At 42.7% G+C, this 22,123-nt stretch overlaps 1 protein-coding gene across 3 annotated transcripts in view; it reads left to right on the forward strand.

The window, feature by feature from the left end:
- PLCB1 (phospholipase C beta 1) overlaps window positions 1-22,123 on the forward strand; it is an 877,017-nt gene that overhangs the window by 677,306 nt on the left and 177,588 nt on the right. For all 3 annotated transcript variants that reach the window (XM_069546383.1, XM_069546382.1, XM_069546384.1), the window contains 3 exons: window positions 11,734-11,816; window positions 18,562-18,646; window positions 19,949-20,126. In XM_069546383.1, coding sequence (XP_069402484.1) covers window positions 11,734-11,816; window positions 18,562-18,646; window positions 19,949-20,126 — 346 coding nt within the window. The remainder of the gene's footprint in view (window positions 1-11,733; window positions 11,817-18,561; window positions 18,647-19,948; window positions 20,127-22,123) is intronic.

A 22,123-nucleotide genomic window follows, 5' to 3' on the forward strand; every position in this document is an offset into this window, starting at 1 on the left:
TTTCATCAAGAGGCTTTTTAGTTCCTCTTCACTTTCTGCCATAAGGATGGTGTCATCTGCATATCTGAGGTTATTGATATTTCTCCCAGCAATCTTGATTCCAGCTTGTGCTTCTTCCAGCCCAGCATTTCTTATGATGTACTCTGCATATAAGTTCAATGAGCAGGGTTACTATATAGCAATTACCCACTCCAGCATTCTGGCCTGCAGAATTCCATGGGGTCACAAAGAGTCAGACATGACTGAGTGACTTTCACTTTCACAAAATTTTACAACAATGTTTAATATGGGGTTGACCTTAATTCTGATGAAAATCTTCAGAAGTTTTATCTGCTCCTGAAGTTGAACACTCTTTCTTTCTTTTTCCTTTTTTCTTTTTTTTTTTGGTATTGCACTGCTCAGACTTTATTGAGCTGGTAATCAAAGAAAAGCAATAGAAAACTATTCAATTCTATCTCACTGTGGAGCTATGAATTTGGGCATCAACAGAGCTAAGTTCGAATCTTGTCTTTGCTTTTATCAGTTGGGTGTCCTTAGACAAATTATATTAATTGTTCTGTAAGTTAACTTTTCATCTGTAAAATTGATACAATATTACCTTCACTAGGTCATTCATGGGGTGAGCACTCAATGTCTTTTGGTTTTTCTTTAATGGAAGATCCATGTATTTTGGTTCCATTTCTGTAGTCCCCCCCCCACCCCATCTCCTGCCATGGTCCCTTGTCAGCTAAGATACCAGCCTTAACTGTTGGGCTCTTTTTAAAAATTGGGGGACACACAACCGTTGTGTGGAGTGGATGCAATTTGGGTTCATCCATCTGTTGATGATGAAGAGGATCATGCAGTGGGAGACAACATATCCAGATGGAACCCTTGTGAGCTAGGGGACCAATGCACATGTGCACATACCCACTCCAGGAGGGCCACTCACAGCCCTGCCCACCAGCCCCTCATGAGTCCATGTGAGGAGCAATTTTATTTTCTTAAACATTTATAATCCTCAAGGTTGTTTGAGTTCCTTTAGGGGTAAGGGGGACTACAGGGGGAATATAAACACCAAGCACATTCTAAGGCACATTTATTTTATATGAAGCTTTTGCTTCTTGCCTCAGCCATCAAGTCAGCTTGGAATGACTCTCCCTGTTCACCTGAACTTACAAGTGATCCTTCAATCACATTTGTGACCCCAGAGTCACGGGCTGGTGAGCATCTATTCCTGGGCTCCAGAAGTACAATTTTTCAACCACATGCACACACTTGTTGACAGATTTAGACACTAAAAAAACTAAATCTAGCTCAGAATTCTGCTTCCTGTTTCTGCCTACTGCAGTTGAGGGTGAGGTGCGGCCAAAAAAGAGCAGGAAACTCGTCATCCTGGCGGTTGATTGGCACAGCTCTGCTTCCTGCTATTGTGCGTTTGCAGGATAGATAATTCTGTCAGAGACATGAGTGAGTGTGTGGTGGTGGTGCTGGGTGGGGATGAGTGTGAGCAATAGAAATGCCAGCCTGTTTTGTAGAAACAGAGCAGGAATTCTCTGCATCAGGATTAGGACTAGAGGGAGGTGAGTGAAATGCCTTACATGCAAAATGTATAGAGGTGTCTATTCTCACTGGTGTGTAAATGCCGAGGTGGCACCTGAGATTGAGCATCTCTTTAAATTTTGTACTTAGGCACCTCATCTGCCTCACCCAAGTCCCAGTTCCGCTCTGCCTAATTGTCAGCATGCAGCCTGCTTTTCCAGAACCGACTGGGTACAGTGACTTTTTCATAAAGGAGAAGAGAAGAAACGGGGCCACAGCCCTGTGCGCTCTCACCCTCAGTACCCCCTGCCCATGATTCCCTGGGCTGCAGCTCCACAGGCCTCTGTGCCATTTCCTGACCAAGCTAGGCAGGGATACCTCACAGCCTTTGCCAGTTGGTACCTCCGCCTGAGACAGTCTTCCCCCAGTTATCTGCATGGCTCACTGCTTAACTCCTTGAAAGTGTTAGTCGCTCGGTCATGTCCGACTCTTTGCCAGGCTCCTCTGTCCTTGGAATCCTCCAGGCAAGAATACTAGAGTGGGTTGCCATTCCTTCCTCCAGGGGATTTTCCTGACCCAGGGATCAAACCTGGGTTTCTTGCATTACAAACAGATTCTTTACCATCTGAGCCACCAGGGAACTCCTTGAAGTCTTTCTCAAATGCCACCTTCTCAAGGAGGCCTCCTGGGACCTATTTAATACCGTGACCAGCCATCACACCCGCTCCCGCCTTCCTGGTCTGCTCCCCATCACTTTGTTTCTTCCATTTACCAAGTGGCACCTTCTAACACTCTGCTTAATTTACTCAATCATTTATTGAGTTCCTTCTTTATTGGCTCTGTGTGTGTGTGTGTGTGTGTGTGTGTGTGTTCACTCAGTCATGTCCAACTCTTTGTGACCCATGGACTGTAGCCCATCAGGCTCCTCTGCCTTTGGAATTTTCCAGGCCAGAATACTGGAGTATGTTGCCATTTTCTTCACCAGGGGATCTTCCCAACTCAGGGATTGAACCTGTGTCTCTTATATCACCTGCATGGGCAGGCAGATTTTTTACCATTAACGCCATTAGCTGTGTCCTTCTAATAGCATTGAGCACCATAAAAATAGGGATCTTTGTTTTGTTTTCTAATCTTTCCCAAGCACTTTAAGAAGAGTCTGACAAAGTGCCTTCCCAGGCAGTACAGTGGCTGAGACTTCACCGTCCTATGCAGGGGGCGTGGTTCAATCCCTGGCTGGGGAGCTAAGAGACCCCATGCTCATGGCCAAAACACCAAAACATGAATAGAAGCAATATTGTAATAAATTCAATAAAGACTTTTAAAAGTGGTCCATAAAAAAAATCTTTAAAAAGAACTGGCATATAATAGGTACTGGTGAAGGGAAGCCTGGCATGCTGCAGTGGGGTCACAAAGAGTTGGACATGACTGAGTGACTGAACAACAATAAAATTTTTTAATTAATTTATTTTTGTTGAAAGATAATTGCTTTACAGAATTTTGCTACTTTTTCCATCCCTGGTGGCTCAGACTATAAGGAATCTGCTTTCAATGTGGGAGACCTGGTTCGATCCCTGGTTTGGAAAGATCCCCTGGAGAAGGGAAAGGCTACCCACTCCAGTATTCTGGCCTGGAGAATCCCATGGACTGAGGAGCTTGGTGGGCTACAGTCTATGAGGTCTCAAAGAATCAGACACAACTGAACAACTAACACTTTCTCACTTTATTTCTATCCCCAAGCAAATAGACAAATTATAGTGGAGACTTCATTTTTAGTCTTCCTTGTCTCTGTTCATCAGGTACATGAGCTTTGTCTTTCTCCATTTTTGCTGTAAAATTCCATATGTTGATAGGTGGTGAAAAAATTCTCTCAATGTTTGCCTATCTGGGCTATCCTGTATGTTTGGACCTGATCGGCATGGTGTAATTAGACAATATTCTATTGCCACAGTGTGTATTGCAGCAGCAAAATAAACCAAGTGCAAAAGTCCATCATTTTTATGTCACACAGTTTATCTGCTCTAAGTCGATGTGATCTGGAAAGCTTTGTGAGGTCTATGATATATACCCACAGCAAAAGTTCCTATTGGCATTTACCACCTATTTATTGTTGGGCCAAAATAAAAAGGTGTGTTCTGGGAAAGTGGACATGCTGTAATTCAGCCTCTTTATGGAGGACTTTTTATTTTGCATTCTGGATTTATTTATTACACACCCCATATATCTGCCTGCTGGGGTCTTTGCCTCACTGCCTTAGTCTCTCCAATGGTCATGACATAGTAACTCGCCGTCTGGTCTGCATTCTCTCTGCTCCCATGCAGTCTCCTTCCTCCCACACTGGACGCCCACCTGCCTGCTCTACCCCCAAGCTGCTCCTGCCCCCTGCCCCCTGCCCCCTGCCCCCTGCCCCCGCCCGGGCAGTTCCTTTGTAACTCCCAGCAATTATATAAGATGGAAAACAGAGTCAAGTGATGAAGTATATAATACAAATATATTAAATATGAGTATGTGGTTAAATGGAGCATTTCTGGAAATAAAGCATCATTATCTAAGATAAGTAATAATAATTTAGGATGCAATTTAACTGCTACATAAATGCTTGCATAAAATGGATATCCAAATACACCCTGCTATTGTCTGTCAAGGATAAAGGATTTCAAGGGCAGTTTTTCCCACTGGAAGCTAGTAAGTGAGACATATAGTGTATAGATTATTGGATCCAGTATTATAAATCTATGAAAAAAATGATTTTGGCTTAATAAGGGGCAATCAAGCAGTAAGGTACTTTCAGGCCCATAGTCCACTAAGGATAGCTTATGTGAAAGAACCAAACTTAAAAATTATGACTGGTCTCATCCTCAGCAGAATCCTCACCCTCAGGTGCTCCATGCAAAGTATTCCAAAGGTATGAAAAACCAAAAGCCCTCTAAGGGAACTTTTTTTTTAAGTTCTCTCAAGTAAAATTGTTAGGGTTTCCCAGGTGACTCAGGTATTAAGAATCCTTCTAACATGCAGGAAACACGGGTTCTATCCCTGGGTCCAGAAGATCCCCTAGAGAAGGAAATGGCAACCCACTCCCAGAAGGAAAATCCCATGGACAGAGGAGCCTGTCAGGCTACAGTCCGTGGGGTTACAAGAGTCAGACATGAGTTAATGACTGAAAAATAACTAGTAAAATTGTAAGATGAAATTCAGTCAATGTTTAAAGGTTCAGAAAGGTTTCCAAGACTAGAGTTATGGTGGAGATGGGGAGAAGGAGGAGGACGAGGCTGGGAGGAAGAGAGCAAGGAGATTGTTGTGGTTCAGAGTGCAGTTCTGGAGCTGCCAGCCAGGGTTCCGGGACTGATTGCCTGCACGACCAGGGGAAGCTCCCTTACAGATCCAGCCTCTTTCTCAGGAGAATATGGGGGTGATAACAGTGCTTACCTACCTCCTAGAGGTGTGCTGAGCGTTCAGTGCTGTGCTTAGTCGTTCAGTCATGTCTGACTCTTTGCGACACCATAGACTGTAGCCCACCAGGCTCCTCTGTCCATGGGATTCTCCAGGCCAGAATACTGGAGTGGGTTGCCATGCCCTCCTCCAGGGTATCTTCCTAACCCAGGGATCGAACCCAGGTCTCCCACATTGCAGGTGGATTCTTTACTGAGCCACCAGGGAAGAATTCAGTGACCCTACTTAATATACAACATGGCTTAGAATGATACATGGTACACAGTGAGTACTCTATAAATGTTAGCTACTGACATTATAATTGAAACTTTTAAAGCCATACTTTTAAATAGTAGCAGTATTAAATATGCAAGGTGTTATTAAGTCAGGGTGAAGGTGGGGGGTTGAATAAAGTCATTTGTAAAGCTGTCACGATAGAGGATGTGAGGAGTGCCCAGACACAACGTTTGGCCTCCACTTCACCTCTAGGAAGAGGCCAGAAGGCCACACCACGTGGCAAATGAAACACAGCCCAGTCTTGGTAAGAGGCCCAGTGAGAGCTGAGAAGGGTGTGACTGGTGAGTTTGGAGGCTTCAGTGTGAACATGGGGCCCTCAGTCAAATGCAAAGACCAAATGTGTACAGTATCGGGGCAGGAAAGGGGCAGGCAGGATACACAAAGGGCTTCCCTGGCAGATCAGTTGGTAAAGAATCCACCCCCAAGGCAGGGTTTGATCCCTGTATGGGGAAGATCGCTTAGAGAAGGGAATGGCTACCCACTCCAGTATTCCTACATGGAGAATTCCATGGACAGAGGAGCCTGGTGGGCTATGGTTCATGGGGTCGTGAAGAGTTGGACACAACTGAGTGACTAACACTTTCACTTTCTCAGGATAAATGAGTCAAGAAGGTCTAGGAAACCTTCAATTCAGCAGCATTTCAGGGCACACCAGAACCTCTACTGCGGGAATAGAGAGAACACCACCCAGAGAACAAGAAAGACAGGTGGGGACATGGACTCTACAAATGTGTGTGAGAGCAGGCCCAGAAAAAGACATGGGCATTTCATTGGTCAAACACAAAGAGAGATAGACCCTTGGGTTTTCACTCACCTTCAGGCCTCTCATTGGCCTAACTGGAGATATGCAGGTCTGGAATTCAGTTCAGTTCAGTTGCTCAGTCGTGTCCAACTCTGAGACTTCATGGACTGCAACACACCAGGGCTTCCTGTCCATCACCAACTCCCAGAACTTGCTCAAACTCATGTACATCGAGTCAGTGATGCCATCCAACCATTTAATACTCTGTCGTCCCCTTTTCCTCCCACCTTCAATCTTTTCCAGCATCAGGATCTTTTCTAGTAAGTCAGTTCTTCACATCAGGTGGCCAAAGTATTGGAGTTTCAGCTTCAGCATCAGTCCTCCAATGAATATTCAGGACTGATTTCCTACAGGATGGACTGGTTGTATCTCGTTGCAGTCCAAGGGACTCTCAAGAGTCTTCTCCAACACCACAGTTCAAAAGCATCAATTCTTTGGCGCTCAGATTTCTTTATAATCCAACTCTCACGTCGATACATGACTACTGGAAAAACCACAGCTTTGGCTAGATGGAACTTTGTTGGCAAAGTAATAATGTCTCTGCTTTTTCACATGCTATCTAGCTTGATCATAGCTTTTCTTCCAAGGAGCAAGTGTCCTTTCATTTCATTCTGACAGTCACCATCTACAGTGATTTTGGAGCCCAAAAAAATAAAGCCTCTCACTGTTTCCATTGTTTCCCCATCTATTTGCCATGAAGTGATGGGACCAGATGCCATGATCTTAGTCTTCTGAATGCTGAATTTTAAGCCAACTTTTTCACTCTCCTCTTTCACTTTCATCAAGAGGCTTTTTAGCCCCTCTCCACTTTCTGCCATAAGGGTGGTGTCATCTGCATATCTGAGGTTATTGATATTTTTCCCGGCAATCTTGATTAAAGCTTGTGCTTCCCCCAGCCCAGCATGTCTCATGATGTACTCTGCATATAAGTTAAATAAGCAGGGTGATGATATACAGCCTTGACATATCCCTTTCCTGATTTGGAACCAGTCTGTTGTTCCATGTCCAGTTCTAACTGTTGCTTCTTGACCTCCATACAGATTTCTCAGGTGGCAGGTCAGATGGTCTGGTATTCCCTTCTCTTTAAGAATTTTCCACATTTTGTTGTAATCCACACAAAGGCTTTGGTATAGTCAATAAAGCAGAAGTAGATGTTTTTCTAGAACTCTCTTGCTTTTTTGATGATCCAACAGATGTTGGCAATTTGATCGCTGGTTCCTCTACCTTTTATAAATCCACCTTGAACATCTGGAAGTTCACAGTTCATGTGCTATTGAAGCCTGGATTAGAGAATTTTGAGCATTACTTTGCTAGTGTGTGAGTTAAGTGCAATTATGCAGTAGTTTGAACATTCTTTGGCATTGCCTTTCTTTGGTAGTGGAATGAAAACTGACCTTTTCCAGTCCTGTGGCCACTGCTGAGTTTTCCAAATTTGCTGGCATATTGAGTGCAGCAGTTTCACAGCATGATCTTTTAGGATTTGAAATAGCTCAACTGTAATTCCATCACCTCCACTAGCTTTGTTCGTTGTGATGCTTCCTAAGGCCTACCTGACTTTGCACTCCAGGATGTCTGGATCTAGGATAGTGATCACACTATCTGGGCCATGAAGATCTTTTTTGTACAGTTCTGTGTATTCTTGCCACCTCTTCTTACTATCTTCTGCTTCTGTTAGGTCAATACCATTTCTGTCCTTTATTGGCCCATCTTTGCAGGAAATGTTCCCTTGGTATCTATAATTTTTTGAAGAACTCTCTAGTCTTTCCCATTCTGTTGTTTTCCTCTATTTCTTTGCATTGATCACTGAGGAAGGCTTTCTTATCTCTCCTTGCTATATTATCTGTAATCCACACAGAAAAAGCAGCGCCAATATGAGAGATCACCAGGCTCATTGCAATCAGAAAAGAAAAATGGCAAAAACCAAGATGGCTCTTTAAGACCCTGTTCAACAAAACCCTGTGCCATTTTCACATGCATTTCAGCAACCAAAACAAAACATAAGGTCATGCCCACTGTCAACAGATATCACAGGAAGGGGAGTGAATATGTGGGGATGACGACAAAATCTATCCCAGCAGTTAGTACAAGGATTTTTGACCAGGATGATAGAGGTGGAGGTGCTAATATTTGGTTATATTCCAAATATATATTTGGACATATTCCAAATATATATTTGGACAGGATTACATATGAATTAAAAGATGTGATAGAGGAATCAAGAGTGGCTCTCATGTGCTTTGCCTGTAGCCAATAAAACAGTGCCAAATTTAGGAAATAAACAAAATCTAGCCTCCGTTCACCCCATATATGCTACTCACTTCCCTTATGATATCTATTTGCAATTCTTTTTTTTAATTGAAGTATAGTTGATTTACAATATTTTGCCAAACTCTGCCACACAATTTGACTCAGTAATATACATATATACATTTTTTTATATTCTTTTCCATTATAGCATATTCCAGGAGATTAGATATAGTTCCCATGCTATACAGTAGGATCTTGTTGTTTATCCATTCTATAAGCAATAGTTTGCACCTGCTGCTGCTAAGTCACTTCAGTAATGTCCAACTCTGTGCGACCCCATAGACGGTAACCCACCAGGCTCCCCCGTCCCTGGGATTCTCCAGGCAAGAACACTGGAGTGGGTTGCCATTCCTTCTCCAATGCATGAAAGTGAAAAGTGAAAGGGAAGTCGCTCAGTCGTGTCTGACTCTTCAAACCCCATGGACTGCAGCCTACCAGGCTCCTCCACCCATGGGATTTCTCAGGCAAGAGTACTGGAATAGGGTGCCATTGCCTTCTCCGAGTTTGCACCTACCAACCCCAAATTCTCAATCCACCCCTCTCTCTCTCTTCTCCCCTTTGGCAACCACAAGTTCCATCTCTATGTCAGTGAGTCTGTTTCTTTCATATATAGGTTCATTTGTGCCATATTTTAGACTCCATATATAAGAGATATCATATGGTATTTGTCTTTTTCTGATTTATTTAGTATGATAACCTCTAGTTGCATCCATGTTGCTGCAGAAGGCATTATTTTGTTCTTTTTATGGCTGAGTAATATTCTATTGTATATATATACTACATCCTCTTTATCCATTCATCTGTCAACAGACATTTAGGTTTTTTCCATGTCTTGGCTGCTGTGACTACTGCTGTGTGATTCTTTCGAGGCCTTTGATCTTAGGTGGCTAAGGTCATTAGCTGCATGCTGCTGCTGCTAAGTCACTTCAGTCGTGTTCAACTCTTTGCAACTCCATAGACAGAAGCCCACCAGGCTCTCCCATCCCTGGGATTCTCCAGGCAAGAACATTGGAGTGGGTTTCCATTTCCTTCTCCAATGCATGAAAGTGAAAAGTGAAAGGGTAGTTGCTCAGTCGTGTCTGACTCTTAGTGATCCCACAGACTGCAGCCTACCAGACTCCGCCATCCATGGGATTTTCCAGGCAAGAGTACTGGAGTGTGTTGCCATTGCCCTCTCCAATTAGCTGCATGGGAGTTAGCAAAATAGTTAAGCGCACAAACTCTAGAGTCAGACAGATTTTCCTGGGGTTTCTTGGACTCTCTTCTCTGTGATCTTGGGCATATTGGTTAATATCTCTTGAGTTTTCATTTTATAATCTGTAAGATGACATATAGTATTTTCCTTAAGGAATGTTTATGGCATGAGATAAGATCTTTGTCTGGAATGTAAATGCTCATCTAATGGCAGCTATGTTTGTATTAGTTGGGTTTAGGGTGAATGGAGAGGGAGGCATCAGCAAGGTAAGTAACCTTGGTTCCCTTGAGACTATCTGCCCATCACAAGCTGCATCCCTTACCTCCTCTCTCTGCATCCTCACAACAAGCTTGTGGAATGAGGCTTATTACTCCCACTTTGCAGGCCAGCAAGCTAAATGGACAGAGGTATTAAGTGATTTTTCTCAAGGTCACACAGCTTGTAAGGCTAAGAAGAAGGATTCAAATACAAGCCTGTTTGAATCCAAAGCCCACACTCAAATAAATCAAATAAAGAGTTTTAAATCTGACCAATGCTTGCTATTTATAGCACACTTATTTTTGATGGTATCAACTAAAATAATGTATGAAAGGCAATCTGTGAATTCACTGTTAAGAAACAGTGAGTGATTCTTTTGCTCCATGCAGTCAATTCCTTCTTAGAGGGTATATGCAAATGCAGTCTAGAATTAGAAAGCCTTATTTATACTCTGCGGCCAGAGAAATAGCTTTCTGGCATGGATAGAAAGCAAGCTATGAATTCTTCAAGGAAGGTAGAGAAGATAATGGAAAGGCCTCAGGCATAAGGAATCAGAGTAAAAATTCTTACTTGGAAGGAGAAGATGTAAAGAATAAATGCAAACAAAATTTTAAAAAAAAAAGGATGTGAAGCCACAAGAGTATTGACAGTGATATAATTAAAAATAAATGAGATCCATCCTTTAATACCAGCTCAATAAGGAAAACATTTTGAAAAACTAATGTCCAAAGTTGGTGAATATGCATTGAAAGCTGCTCTATTATTCTAGGCAGTCTAAGATGAAAAGTAATTTGGAGAAACACAGGAGACTAGAAAAATATTCTTATTTTTAATTTGATAATTCTCCTTCTGAGAATTCATTCTTTAAAAATAATACAAAATTTAAGGGAGAAAATGAAGAGTTTCTTTGGAGAATTATTTGAATGATAGCTCTTAAAATATGTCTATCTAATAATTGGATAGTGGTTAAATAAATTATGATACTGCCACTCCCTAAAATTGTATACAGATATTAAAGCTGTGACCTATACATTAAAAAAAAATAGATTGGAAAATGAAGTACTGACACATATTACAGAATGGATGAACCCTGAAAGTAGGCTCAATGAAAGATGCCAGACATAAAAGGCCGCATGTTGTATGATTCATTTATTTGAAATGTTAGGAGCAGGTGAATCTATGGAGACAGAGCATGGATTAGTGGTTGCCTATGTCTGAGTGTGTGGGACGGGGTTGGGAAAATGCAGAGTGACTGCCAATGGGGACATAGCTTTGTGGGGGGTGATTAAAATGTTTTAACTTAGATTGGGGAGATGATTGCAAAGTGTGAATATTAAAATTTTTCAGCTGTATACTTTGGATTTAAATATTAACAATACATAGCAATATTAAACAATATAACAATAAACATAACAATAAACAATATACATAACAATATAAACAATATAAAATAAACTTAACAATAAACAATATACACAACAATATTAAAAATACAAATAAAATATTTACTAAGTTATGCAAATACACGAGAAACGTAGAAATAAATATAACAAAATGTCTACAATGGTTTAATTCAGCAGGTGAATTTATGGATGAAAAATTTTGCCTTCTCTTTGTCCAAAATTCTTATAATGAGATTAGAATTCTTTCATTATTTAAAAAAAAAAAATGGAATTACCAAAGAGGAGAACCATTCCCCTTCACAATTATGACTCCCCTCCACCCAAATCCAGTGTTCTTTCTTTTATCGTGCTAAGATAAGAGTAATAAAATGTACAATCCAGCAGCCTGCAAACCCCCTCTAGCTATTTTAGGCCCTTTGATACAATTCTATGAATGAAAAAGACAATGGTATTAAAGAGTTTAACTCAAAAAAATAGACACATTAAACTTCTGGCTTATTGAATATGTATGTTCTCATTTTTAGGAAGTGATCGAAGCCATTGCTGAGTGTGCATTTAAGACTTCACCTTTTCCAATTCTGCTTTCATTTGAGAACCATGTGGACTCGTAAGTATTCAGCAGATTCAGCAGGGAGTCTTTTCTCCAGATAGAGCATGTTTAATCATTGTTCATCAGATTTAAGATATTTGACATTATTTATGCTGTTCCTCAATTAAGCTGTATATTAAGTGGCATATGTTCATCTGTATATGATGGGATTCGTTGGTTTAAATTTCATTAATATTAGAATGATCCATTGGACTTGTGGAATCTATTTTCTTGCCATGATAGGGTTTTAATTTAAGGACTCCTCTTTTTACAGTGAAATGAAACCCATTTCCTTATATAATACATGTCTCTATTTCAGTGGCTGCTCTTATAACCCTCCTTCATTAGCTCTTTCTGCTGCTGCTGCTGCTAAGTTGCTTCAGTCGTGTCCGACTCTGTGCGACCCCATAGACAGCAGCCCACCAGGCTCCCCCGTCCCTGGGATTCTCCAGGCAAGAACACTGGAGTGGGTTGCCATTTCCTTCTCCAATGCATGAAAGTGAAAAGTGAAAGTGAAGTCACTCAGTCGTGTCCGACTCTTCACGACCCCATGGACCACAGCCTACCAGGCTCCTCTGTCCATGGGATTTTCCAGGCAAGAGTACTGGAGTGGTACTGTGTGCAAATTTATAGTCAGTTTTGCCACCCTAAAATGGCCGGTTCTGTACACACTAGAGCTGATGGAGGGTGAGTTTAAAATATTAATTATATTTTGCCACTTTGTACTTACACAGAACTCAGACCACCAAATTCTTCCTCCTTCCTATTTTTGTTGGTTTCCCATTTGTTAATATTTGTATTTTATTTCAAAACAACGCCAGTTTTTTGCTGAGCCACATAAGAAATAGGTAATTTTTACTTACCTCTTTCATTCATTTTAAGGCAAAGGATCAGAGTTAGGCACACTTACATCAAATACATACATATTAATTTATCATACAGTTACTCAATCTAAAGAGCTTCAACATGAAAGATTCTCATCTACATTGAGTCAAAATTCAAGAAACTAAAATTCTAGTTTCTGGCATTAATGTCTGAAGACTAGTCAGACACTATGGTGACTAGTACTGACCATCACTGCTCACAAGAGCGTTTGGGAAGCTCTATGTTTCATTCAAACATCTAAGCTACCACCTAAGCCAGTTTTCTCCACTAAAAGCCTACAACACCTATCCCAGGTTGGCCCACAGATTTCTTAGATCCCTTTTTATCCTCCTTTCAGTAGAAAATCTTTTCCAGGCCACTGATTCCCTTTGTCCAACTAATTTGCAACACAGGCTTCAATTCACTAATTCTTAAAGAATGCACTAAACCTTAAAGAACCAGTTAGGTAGTGACCAAATTTCAGCTTGAGCAATTTCAAAATAGTTAAATCATTTGTTTACATATACGTGGAGAGAGACCTTATTTAGAAATAACCAAATTATAATTATTTGTATTTCTAGTTTGCCCTCGGGAAATCTATACTACATTTACCAGCTCATGACTCTATTTCATTAGGAAACAACCAGCCAGTGAATAATGTAATCATTTGGCACATAGTTTTTCTAGCACTCCTGCACTCCTGAGGGGCAACTGAAGAGAAAAGCATTTATTCTGTTTCATTGCAATTTCTTTTCTAATGAAAGGAGAACCTCTTTAGTTGCTGTATTTAGTACTTCCCTTGCTGTGACAACTCTGATGTGCATGTGACTTTCCTCATCTCGGCCCATCTGTTTGTAATTGGGCTCTAACAATGCCTTAGCACCTTTTTTTCAAGAACCGTACTTCCTGGAAAGATTGACATGTCACTTCTTTCTGCAGAAATATCTCCAAGTCTAGTGCACTCATTTGCTTCAAGAAACATTTCTATATAAATTAGACAAAATGAAAAATTTTTGTATCATCCTTGAGTGTCATAACCTTGAGTGTCCACCCTTGAGTGTCACTGGACTTCACCATGTAGCCAGAGAGGCATCAACAACCACCAGCACCACAAACTAAACAACAGCTAATGTTTATTGACTATGTATTATGTGCCAAGCAAGGTTCCAAGCCTTAGTTCATGTAACATCACCACAAACCCAGGTGCTCCTAGAAATAAATATTTTTATCATTATCCATATTCTACAAGTGATGAAACTGAATCCCAAAGAGGGTGAGTACCTTGCCCAAGGTCATGCAGCTAAAATATGAGAGTGGGGATTTAAATTTGGCTAATGTGGCTTCAAAACTCATCTGTTTAAGCAATACCACCCCCAAGCCTAAACCAAAGGATCATGAGCATTCCAAACATGGTAAAGTCAAGCAGAGCATCCCACAAGGCAATAGCCTGCAAGTAGTCATGTTTTTGTGGCTCATGACCTTAACCACAGCATATTTTTTTAGTCTTCAACCCCAATCATACAGAGAGCCAAACTGAGCATGAAAACTAAATCTACAGTGGAGATAAAATAAAAAAGATTGTCCCCTAATACAGCCCTTTCAGGTTGAAAAAAAAGAGAAATTGAGCTGTTAAAAGTTCATTAATAATGCATAAATAACAAAAGAAATCAGGAAAACGGCCTTCCTAGGATGCTATGATATTGATCCCAAACCACTGAGATGATGGAATGGCAGTGAAATCCTGAGATGCTGAATTCTATTGTGGGAGGAAGTTTTTTGCTTCCTATTTCCATTGTCCTTGAGCCTCACACACATATCAACATCATTCAGCTGCAGTTCTTTCCTGGGAGGACTGTCACACACCCAAAGAAAATTGACAAGCTTCCCCTTTGCCGGTAAAACGTTATGCTTGACTCATGGGCCATCCCACCTCATTTCTGAACAAACCAGTGGTGGATACCATTCATCAGTTATAGCACTCTTCTCCACTGAACTAGATGCACTAGATACAGAATCTTCCTCAGCACAGGACACACACACCCCAAACATCTGAAACCTATATACCATCTCTAGCAACAGGTATTTTTTTCTCCTTCGTGCTGTGTATACAAAATGCCAGAATCAGAACCCTAGTCCCAGCCCACTTGAGCCATGCCTTCAAAACAAACCCACATTGGAAAAAAAGAAGGAAACCTCTAAATTTTTTCATTTTCTCTCCTAATATTTGAAACTACCTATCAATGAGTGACAAGGAGAAATCTGCAGTGAGCAGCTGACAAATTTTCTTCCACCTGCTATATCACAGCCCCATAAAATGCAGAATTCCTGAGCTTCACCTCCACACCTGTATTTGAATTTGTATAGTGAGACTTTGAATAATATTTTTTATAAGTCTCAGTTAACTGATGAGCCACCTACTTTTAATTTGTAAACTAGCATTTCACTAAAAGAATTCTCCACTACACTCAAGTGAAGAAACCACCACATCTGGTTCAGCCACAGAGAATGTAAGATTTTGGATGAAGTCCTTAATTGCCAGCAGCTGTAAATCCTTCCTACATATTTCATATATAGAGAAGGAGGTTGGTTTAGTTCACCTTGGATGATGTGGGCTTGCTCCTTGGTCAGAAAACTGATCTCCTTCCCAATGTTTTAACATATCCATATGGGTCTGGTGTGGCCTGAAGCTCAAAATGTATTTGTGAATATTTTCCTCTCGCTGTATCTCCTTGGTAGCCAGTGTTGATGTTCTAAATGCTTTAGGATTTTTGGTTTGTTTGTTTTTTTTTTTTTCATTTGCTCTCTCATGGCAAATGTAATGTCTTGTTTCTGCAATTATGACCCACAATTAAAGTTGATTTGTTTTCCTCTGACTTCTTCTGTCCAGCTTGCTTTCTGTTCTAGTTAGGTCCCCTCTAGATGTGCATGTGTGTTCGATCTTCAAACACATTTTCCTTTATCCGTGGACACTGCCTCTTGTTCTCCCCATCATGGCTCATGGTGAAGCAGGTTTTAGAGTTTAGGTCAGACACAGATCCTTGCTCTCCAAAGTGTGGTTTATCCATGGACTAGCAGCATCTACATGATCAGGGAGCTTGTTAGAAATGCAGATTCTCAGTCCCCACCCCAGTCTTTGCCTTGGACTCTTCATTTTCTTAAGACCCCAGGTGATTTGGTAAAGTGTTAGAGCACTGCTCTAAACACTGAGGTTCATTAACCAGCTGGTTATTACCTGCAGGTTTGTTACAAATGCAAGTTCCAAGGCTCCACTACCAGCTCAGTGAATCAGGGGCCTGGGGACAGAGCTCTGACACCTGCAGCATTAAAAGCCCAGGTGATTCTTTAGTGACTTTACTCTTTACTTGAGTAAGATTTTGGTTTAGCAAAATCCTCTCCAGGGTCTGATTTGGGGACCGCATGACAGAGAACAGAATCTACCTGTCACCTGTTTAGGGGCACCTGGAACATCACCCTGAAGTTCCTCTAAGAGTGAGAATACAGCTCCACTAGAAATTTCAAAAGTGGGGTGTTAGGGAATAAATCCTTCCTTTTCACTCCAGGCTTCTGAGCAAAGGAACTTGGGGCTCTCAAGTTCGACTCCTCAAGGAAAGTAACATCCTTGAGGAACCTGGTGAGTTAGTTCACCCATCACATGGGTTCACCAACTTGAGTATATATAAGAATCCTCCAGAGGGGGCCTCTTGAGACCCCTGAGCCCTGCTCCCTTCTTTCCTTCCTTTCTGACTCAGAACCTGAGATTCCAACATGGAACTTGTCTGTCTTCCCAGGAGGCCTTGAATCTGCTTTTCTAACCAGCTCCAAGCCCTGTTGATGCTGCTGATCTGTGGACCACACTTGGAACAGGAAAACCCCATTTAATAGCATCATTCCATGAAAGTGAAGTGGAAGGGTTGGACAGTTTCTTTTGTGCAACCTGGAAAGTAGTTGTTGTTGTTACTCACATTGTTGTTGTTGTCCGTGGGCCACAGCCTTGCCATGGTGAAGGGGCTTGTGTAACTCAGTGAAGCTAGGAGCCACACAGTGAAGGGCCACCAAAGATGGATGAGTCATAGTGAAAAGTTCTAAGAAACTGTGGTTCACTGAAAGAGGGGATGGCAACCCACTCCACTTGCCTGGAGAACCCTGGGGCAGAATGAAGCATGTAGGCCCAGGCTCAATGGGCTTTTCTAATCTACAGCTGCAGAGCCCACTGGCTTGGTGGAGCCCTGGGACCAGCTGTCTTTTGGGCAAAGATGTCTGAACTGTGAATGCCCAGGGCCGCTCTGCCAAATCAGCCACTTCTACTTGTCCCTCAGCTACAACACATGATCCCCTAACAACCACTCTCAGTGCTTTTAGGATCAGTTCTTCAGTTGGCAGGGTTTCCTCCATCAGTGATACTGCTGGGAGAATTGCAGGATATTCCAAAGGCTGCATGAGTCGCACAGGATAAATCCAACTGGTCAAAACGGGTGTCATGAGAATTTGGGAGTTGTCATGTAGAGTTTTGCAAGTTCTGTGAAGCTCTGCTTTGCCTCCCCTTGCAGTTCAAGAAGGTAGTGAACTTGGGTTTGAATGTGAAGGCCAGAGAACTCACTTGACACCTCCTCTAAGCATATGTTTTTTTAGAAAGGGGACATGAAGAGTGCTTTCCCTATGGATCCATTGCAATATGATTTGAACCCCCAAAACATCCCCCTTCTGGAAAAAGCACGGTCCATGATCCAGGTATAATAGTCATGGTAAAAGGAATAAAAATTAGAATTACATTTGTTAATCAACTTGAACTGTAGTAAAGAAGTTTTATCACTTACTTATTCTTACTACAGCCCCAGTTCTGCTAATATGTATTAACATTGCAGCACGTAGAGACAACTATTGGAAATCGAATCCAACAGCCTATAGATCAAAATCACAGTCCATAAAACCTGATGGAATTGGATACCTTTATAATGATATTTAACATCCTACAGAATGAGAATGGCTTTTTAAAAGGTCAAGAGAAGCAGTTTTGAAAGATTACGGCTGTTCCCTCATATCAACTCTGTTTATATATGAGCAGGCTCTCATTCCTCCTGTCTAGCTGGCAGAGGCTTCCTTGCAGCACCGGGATCATCTTCCACTTCAAAGGTGTTTGCATCTATAACTTCACTTCATCTCCTCAGCATCCTCTGCCCCTTTCCAAGAACAATTATTTTCCTCTACTTTTTATAGATCCTGAGAGGTTGAGAGCCTGGAACTCAGCTCAACCAACTCAGCTCCACCAACTCAGCTCCAGCCTTTTCCCATCAGATCGAGTTCCCCTGGCATCTCATTAGGCTGACACCACCTTTGCACCCCTCTTGTGCACAAAAGGGCTGCAGACACCCTTCCCCAAGATGCCTGCTTCACTTGTCTTTCCTTCAGTGCCCTTTCCCAAGGGGACACACTTCTGCCTGTCAGCCTTTTCGCTTCTGCATTTTTAGATTCTCTCTTTCTCTCTGTCCACCTTCTTCCCTCTCCTGTTTCTTCACCTCCTTGTAAATACTTCTTTGCAGTGCAGCTCTGTCTGTTAGACAAATCTCACCCAAAAATTCACAGAGTCATGAATGAGTTCTACCCCCAAGTATCTGGCATTTGACTTAGAATTGGGAAATTAACCAAAAGGGACTGAGTCTCTAACCCTGGGACATTCAAGCATCCAGGGATAGGCCGGTGACCTGCTGTCCCCTCCATCTGTGTCCTCGGTGGAAGAGCCTCCTCTCTCCACCTGCCTGTGGCATTCACATCCACACAAGTGGGAACTGCAAGCAGGAATTTAGAAAGATGAAAGGGGAGGAACGCCGTCTGTGTCCTGTACGGTGCAGCCCTGCTGAGGCTCTCGTGCATCACCCGCCCGCTTCTGCATCTCTCCCCTCAGGCCGAAGCAGCAGGCCAAGATGGCAGAGTACTGCAGACTCATCTTCGGCGACGCCCTCCTCATGGAGCCGCTGGACAAGTACCCAGTAAGTGTTCTGAGCCCATCCCGCAGGGGCGCACGCCTCCCTATGACCCGGTTAGCGGGGCTCCCTTAGCCCGCTCCGTGTGTCTGCCTCTTGGTGTGAGTCACGCAGTGGACCGTGAGCCCTCCGGAGGCTGGCGGGGAGCCCCTGAGGGGGCAAATCCCCATCTGATTCCTCCTCTGCCCTCACCCTCCTCCGCTCCCTGCCCCTCGGGGAGCCAGCCGGGGCTGCAGAATCCCCACCACAGCATCCGCCCACAGAGGGAGCCCCGGGGCACAGGCTCTGAGCACGTCCAGGAACCTCACCTCTGAAAGAGGCGGGCCAGGAAAACAGGACGCTGAAGGCGGTGCGGGAACATTCCAGCCTGTCCCTGCTGGCCACGCTTCTCTTTCCTGCATATGCCCAGCACAATCCAGGCCGCCCTGTAGCTGTCGCTCCCTGCTTTGGGAAGGAAAGCAGCAGAAAGATGGTCTCATAGCCTCTTCCCTCCTCAGGCCTTGCCCCAGTCTCCACCCGTCTCTCCTGTTTTTACACCAGTCCTCAGACTGGTTACAAGTGAAGAATTGAGGACCCGCTTACAGGAGCCCATAGACTGTCTAAAAATAACCTGTCTTGAGACTAGCACACATGCTCTCTGATAAAATATATAATATCCTTATCATGGGAAACTGAGTTTTCCCATTAGATATACAAGCTGAATACACTAGAAAGAAGGCTTGCAAACAGCTTGAATCTCAGGGCAGTGGGTAAATCTGAGGCCACCCAGTCCACTTCTGCTGAGGCCAAGAAGATGTGCAACTTTATAGTCTCCTGCCAGGATGGGGACTTTGCTGCTTTTAAATTGCATCATCTGAAAAGTCGATTCTGAAGACTTTCCCAGAAGCTCCTGCCTGTCTTTGCCATCTTCCTGGCAGGAATCACACTGTGACAAGTTTCTATCCTTTGATAATCCAAGCCAAGGCCTTCCAATCTGTTCTAAATCAAGATGGTTGGATTCATAGGGCCCAATAGAAAACTCATGAAACTTTAGGTTAGCAGGCCAAATCACCCAATACACGTCTATGGCTGTATTCATGTATACTTCTGGTGGAAAAATAAAGGGTACAGTATTTAAAATATACCTTTCATGTGAAAAAATGAAGAGCTATGAACCAGCCCCTACATTAAGATACTTTAAGGAGCTGTGTTGAAGGTAGTAAAGAACAGTCTAGAAGCTTGTGGTATCTAATGCAGTCCTTGGGTTTAGGGATAGAATCTGAAAGGAAAGGTCAGTGTTTTTAAAGAATGTGTTTTTCTTTCTGTTAGTTGGAATCTGGAGTTCCCCTTCCAAGTCCTATGGATTTAATGTACAAAATTTTGGTGAAAAATAAGAAGAAATCACACAAGTCGTCAGAAGGAAGTGGCAAGAAGAAGCTCTCAGAACAAGCTTCCAACACGTACAGCGACTCCTCCAGCGTGTTTGAGCCCTCGTCCCCAGGAGCCGGTGAGGGGCTGGTAGACTCTCATGCCTCTGTTATGTGTGGGTTTAAGAACGGCTGCTCTGGAAGGAACTTAGAAGGACTTTTAACATTTCCGCCTGGGCACAGTAAACTGTGTTTGCTTTCTATTTCTGTTTTAAAGCTGGTGGTTTAAAACTGCAAAAATACGAGCCCCCAGTTCTGCAAGGCAGAGGCCCATGTGACCTCACCAGGCTGAATTCCAGGCATCAGCAGGGCTGCTTCTCTCTCTGGAGCTTGAGGGAATCACTCCTTGCACTTTCAGCTCCTAGAGGCAACCCACATCCATTGGCTCATGGCCCCCTTCCTCCAAGTTCAAAGCCAGCAAGGTCCCATTTCATTTCTTCTGTCACCAACAACAGTTGGAAAGGTCCTCTGCTTTTAAGAACTCACGTCATTAAGTTGGACCTATCTAGATAATCCAGAAAAATCTCTCCCACTTCAAGGTCCTTAACTTAATCTCATCTGCAAAGTCTCCTGTGCCATGTATTCACAGGACACAGGAGATGTTCACAAGGCATGGACATTTCGGGGAGGTCGCCATATAAGCCAAATAATCTCTGGAGGAGCCAGGTGATTTTAACCTTCTCAGGACATTGATCCCTTGACATTAACAGCAGGTCTGGACCCAAGATGTTCACCAAATGCATTCTCATTGTTGCAGAGTTCTGAGTCATTAAGTCATATTTTCCAGAACTCTTTTAAAATGTAAATGGTAAGTTACTTGAATTATATACGAGAGCTACTAGATGATGTTTCAGTTCAGTTCAGTCGCTCAGTTGTGTCCGACTCTTTGTGAACCCATGAATCGCAGCACGCCAGGCCTCCCTGTCCATCACCAACTCCCAGAGTTCACTCAGACTCATGTCCATTGAGTCAGTGATGCCATCCAACCATCTCATCCTCTGTCGTCCCTTTCTCTTCCTGCCTCTAATCTCCCCCAGTGGCAGAGTCTTTTCCAATGAGTCAACACTTTGCAAGAGGTGGCCAAAGTACTGGAGTTTCAGCTTTAGCATCATTCCTTCCAAAGAAATCCCAGGGCTGATCTCCTTCAGAATGGACTCGTTGGATCTCCTTGCAGTCCAAGGGATTCTCAAGAGTCTTCTCCAACACCACAGTTCAAAAGCATCAATTCTTTGGCGCTCAGCTTTCTTCACAGTCCAACTCTCACATCCATACATGACCACAGGAAAAACCATAGCCTGGACTAAACAGACCTTAGTCGGCAAAGTAATGTCTCTGCTTTTGAATATGCTATCTAGGTTGGTCATAAGTTTTCTTCCAAGGAGTAAGCGTCTTTTAATTTCATGGCTGCAGTCACCATCTGCAGTGATTTTGGAGCCCAAAAAGGTAAAGTCTGACACTGTTTCCACTGTTTCCCCATCTATTCCCCATAAAGGGATGGGATCAGATGCCGTGATCTTCATTTTCTGAATGTTGAGCTTTAAGCCAACTTTTTCACTCTCCACTTTCACTTTCATCAAGAGGTTTTTTAGTTCCTTCCTCTTCACTTTCTGCCATAAGGGTGGTGTCATCTGCATATCTGAGGTTATTGATATTTCTCCCGGCAATCTTGATTCCAGCTTGTGCTTCTTCCAGCCCAGCATTTCTCATGATGTACTCTGCATAGAAGGTAAATAAGCAGGGTGACAATACAGAGCCTTGACGTTCTCCTTTTCCTATTTGGAACCAGTCTGTTACTCCATGTCCAGTTCTGACTGTTGCTTCCTGACCTGCATATAGGTTTCTCAAGAGGCAGGTCAGGTGGTCTGGTATTCCCATCTCTCTCAGAATTTTCCACAGTTGATTGTGATCCACACAGTCAAAGGCTTTGGCATAGTCAATAAAGCAGAAATAGATGTTTTTCTGGAACTCTCTTGCTTTTTCAATGATCCAGCAGATGTTGGCAATTTGATCTCTGGTGCCTCTGCCTTTTCTAAAACCAGCTTGAACATCAGGAAGTTCACAGTTCACATATTGCTGA

This window comes from Ovis canadensis, chromosome 13, assembly GCF_042477335.2.
Source record: "Ovis canadensis isolate MfBH-ARS-UI-01 breed Bighorn chromosome 13, ARS-UI_OviCan_v2, whole genome shotgun sequence".
Taxonomy (NCBI): Eukaryota; Metazoa; Chordata; class Mammalia; order Artiodactyla; family Bovidae; genus Ovis; species Ovis canadensis.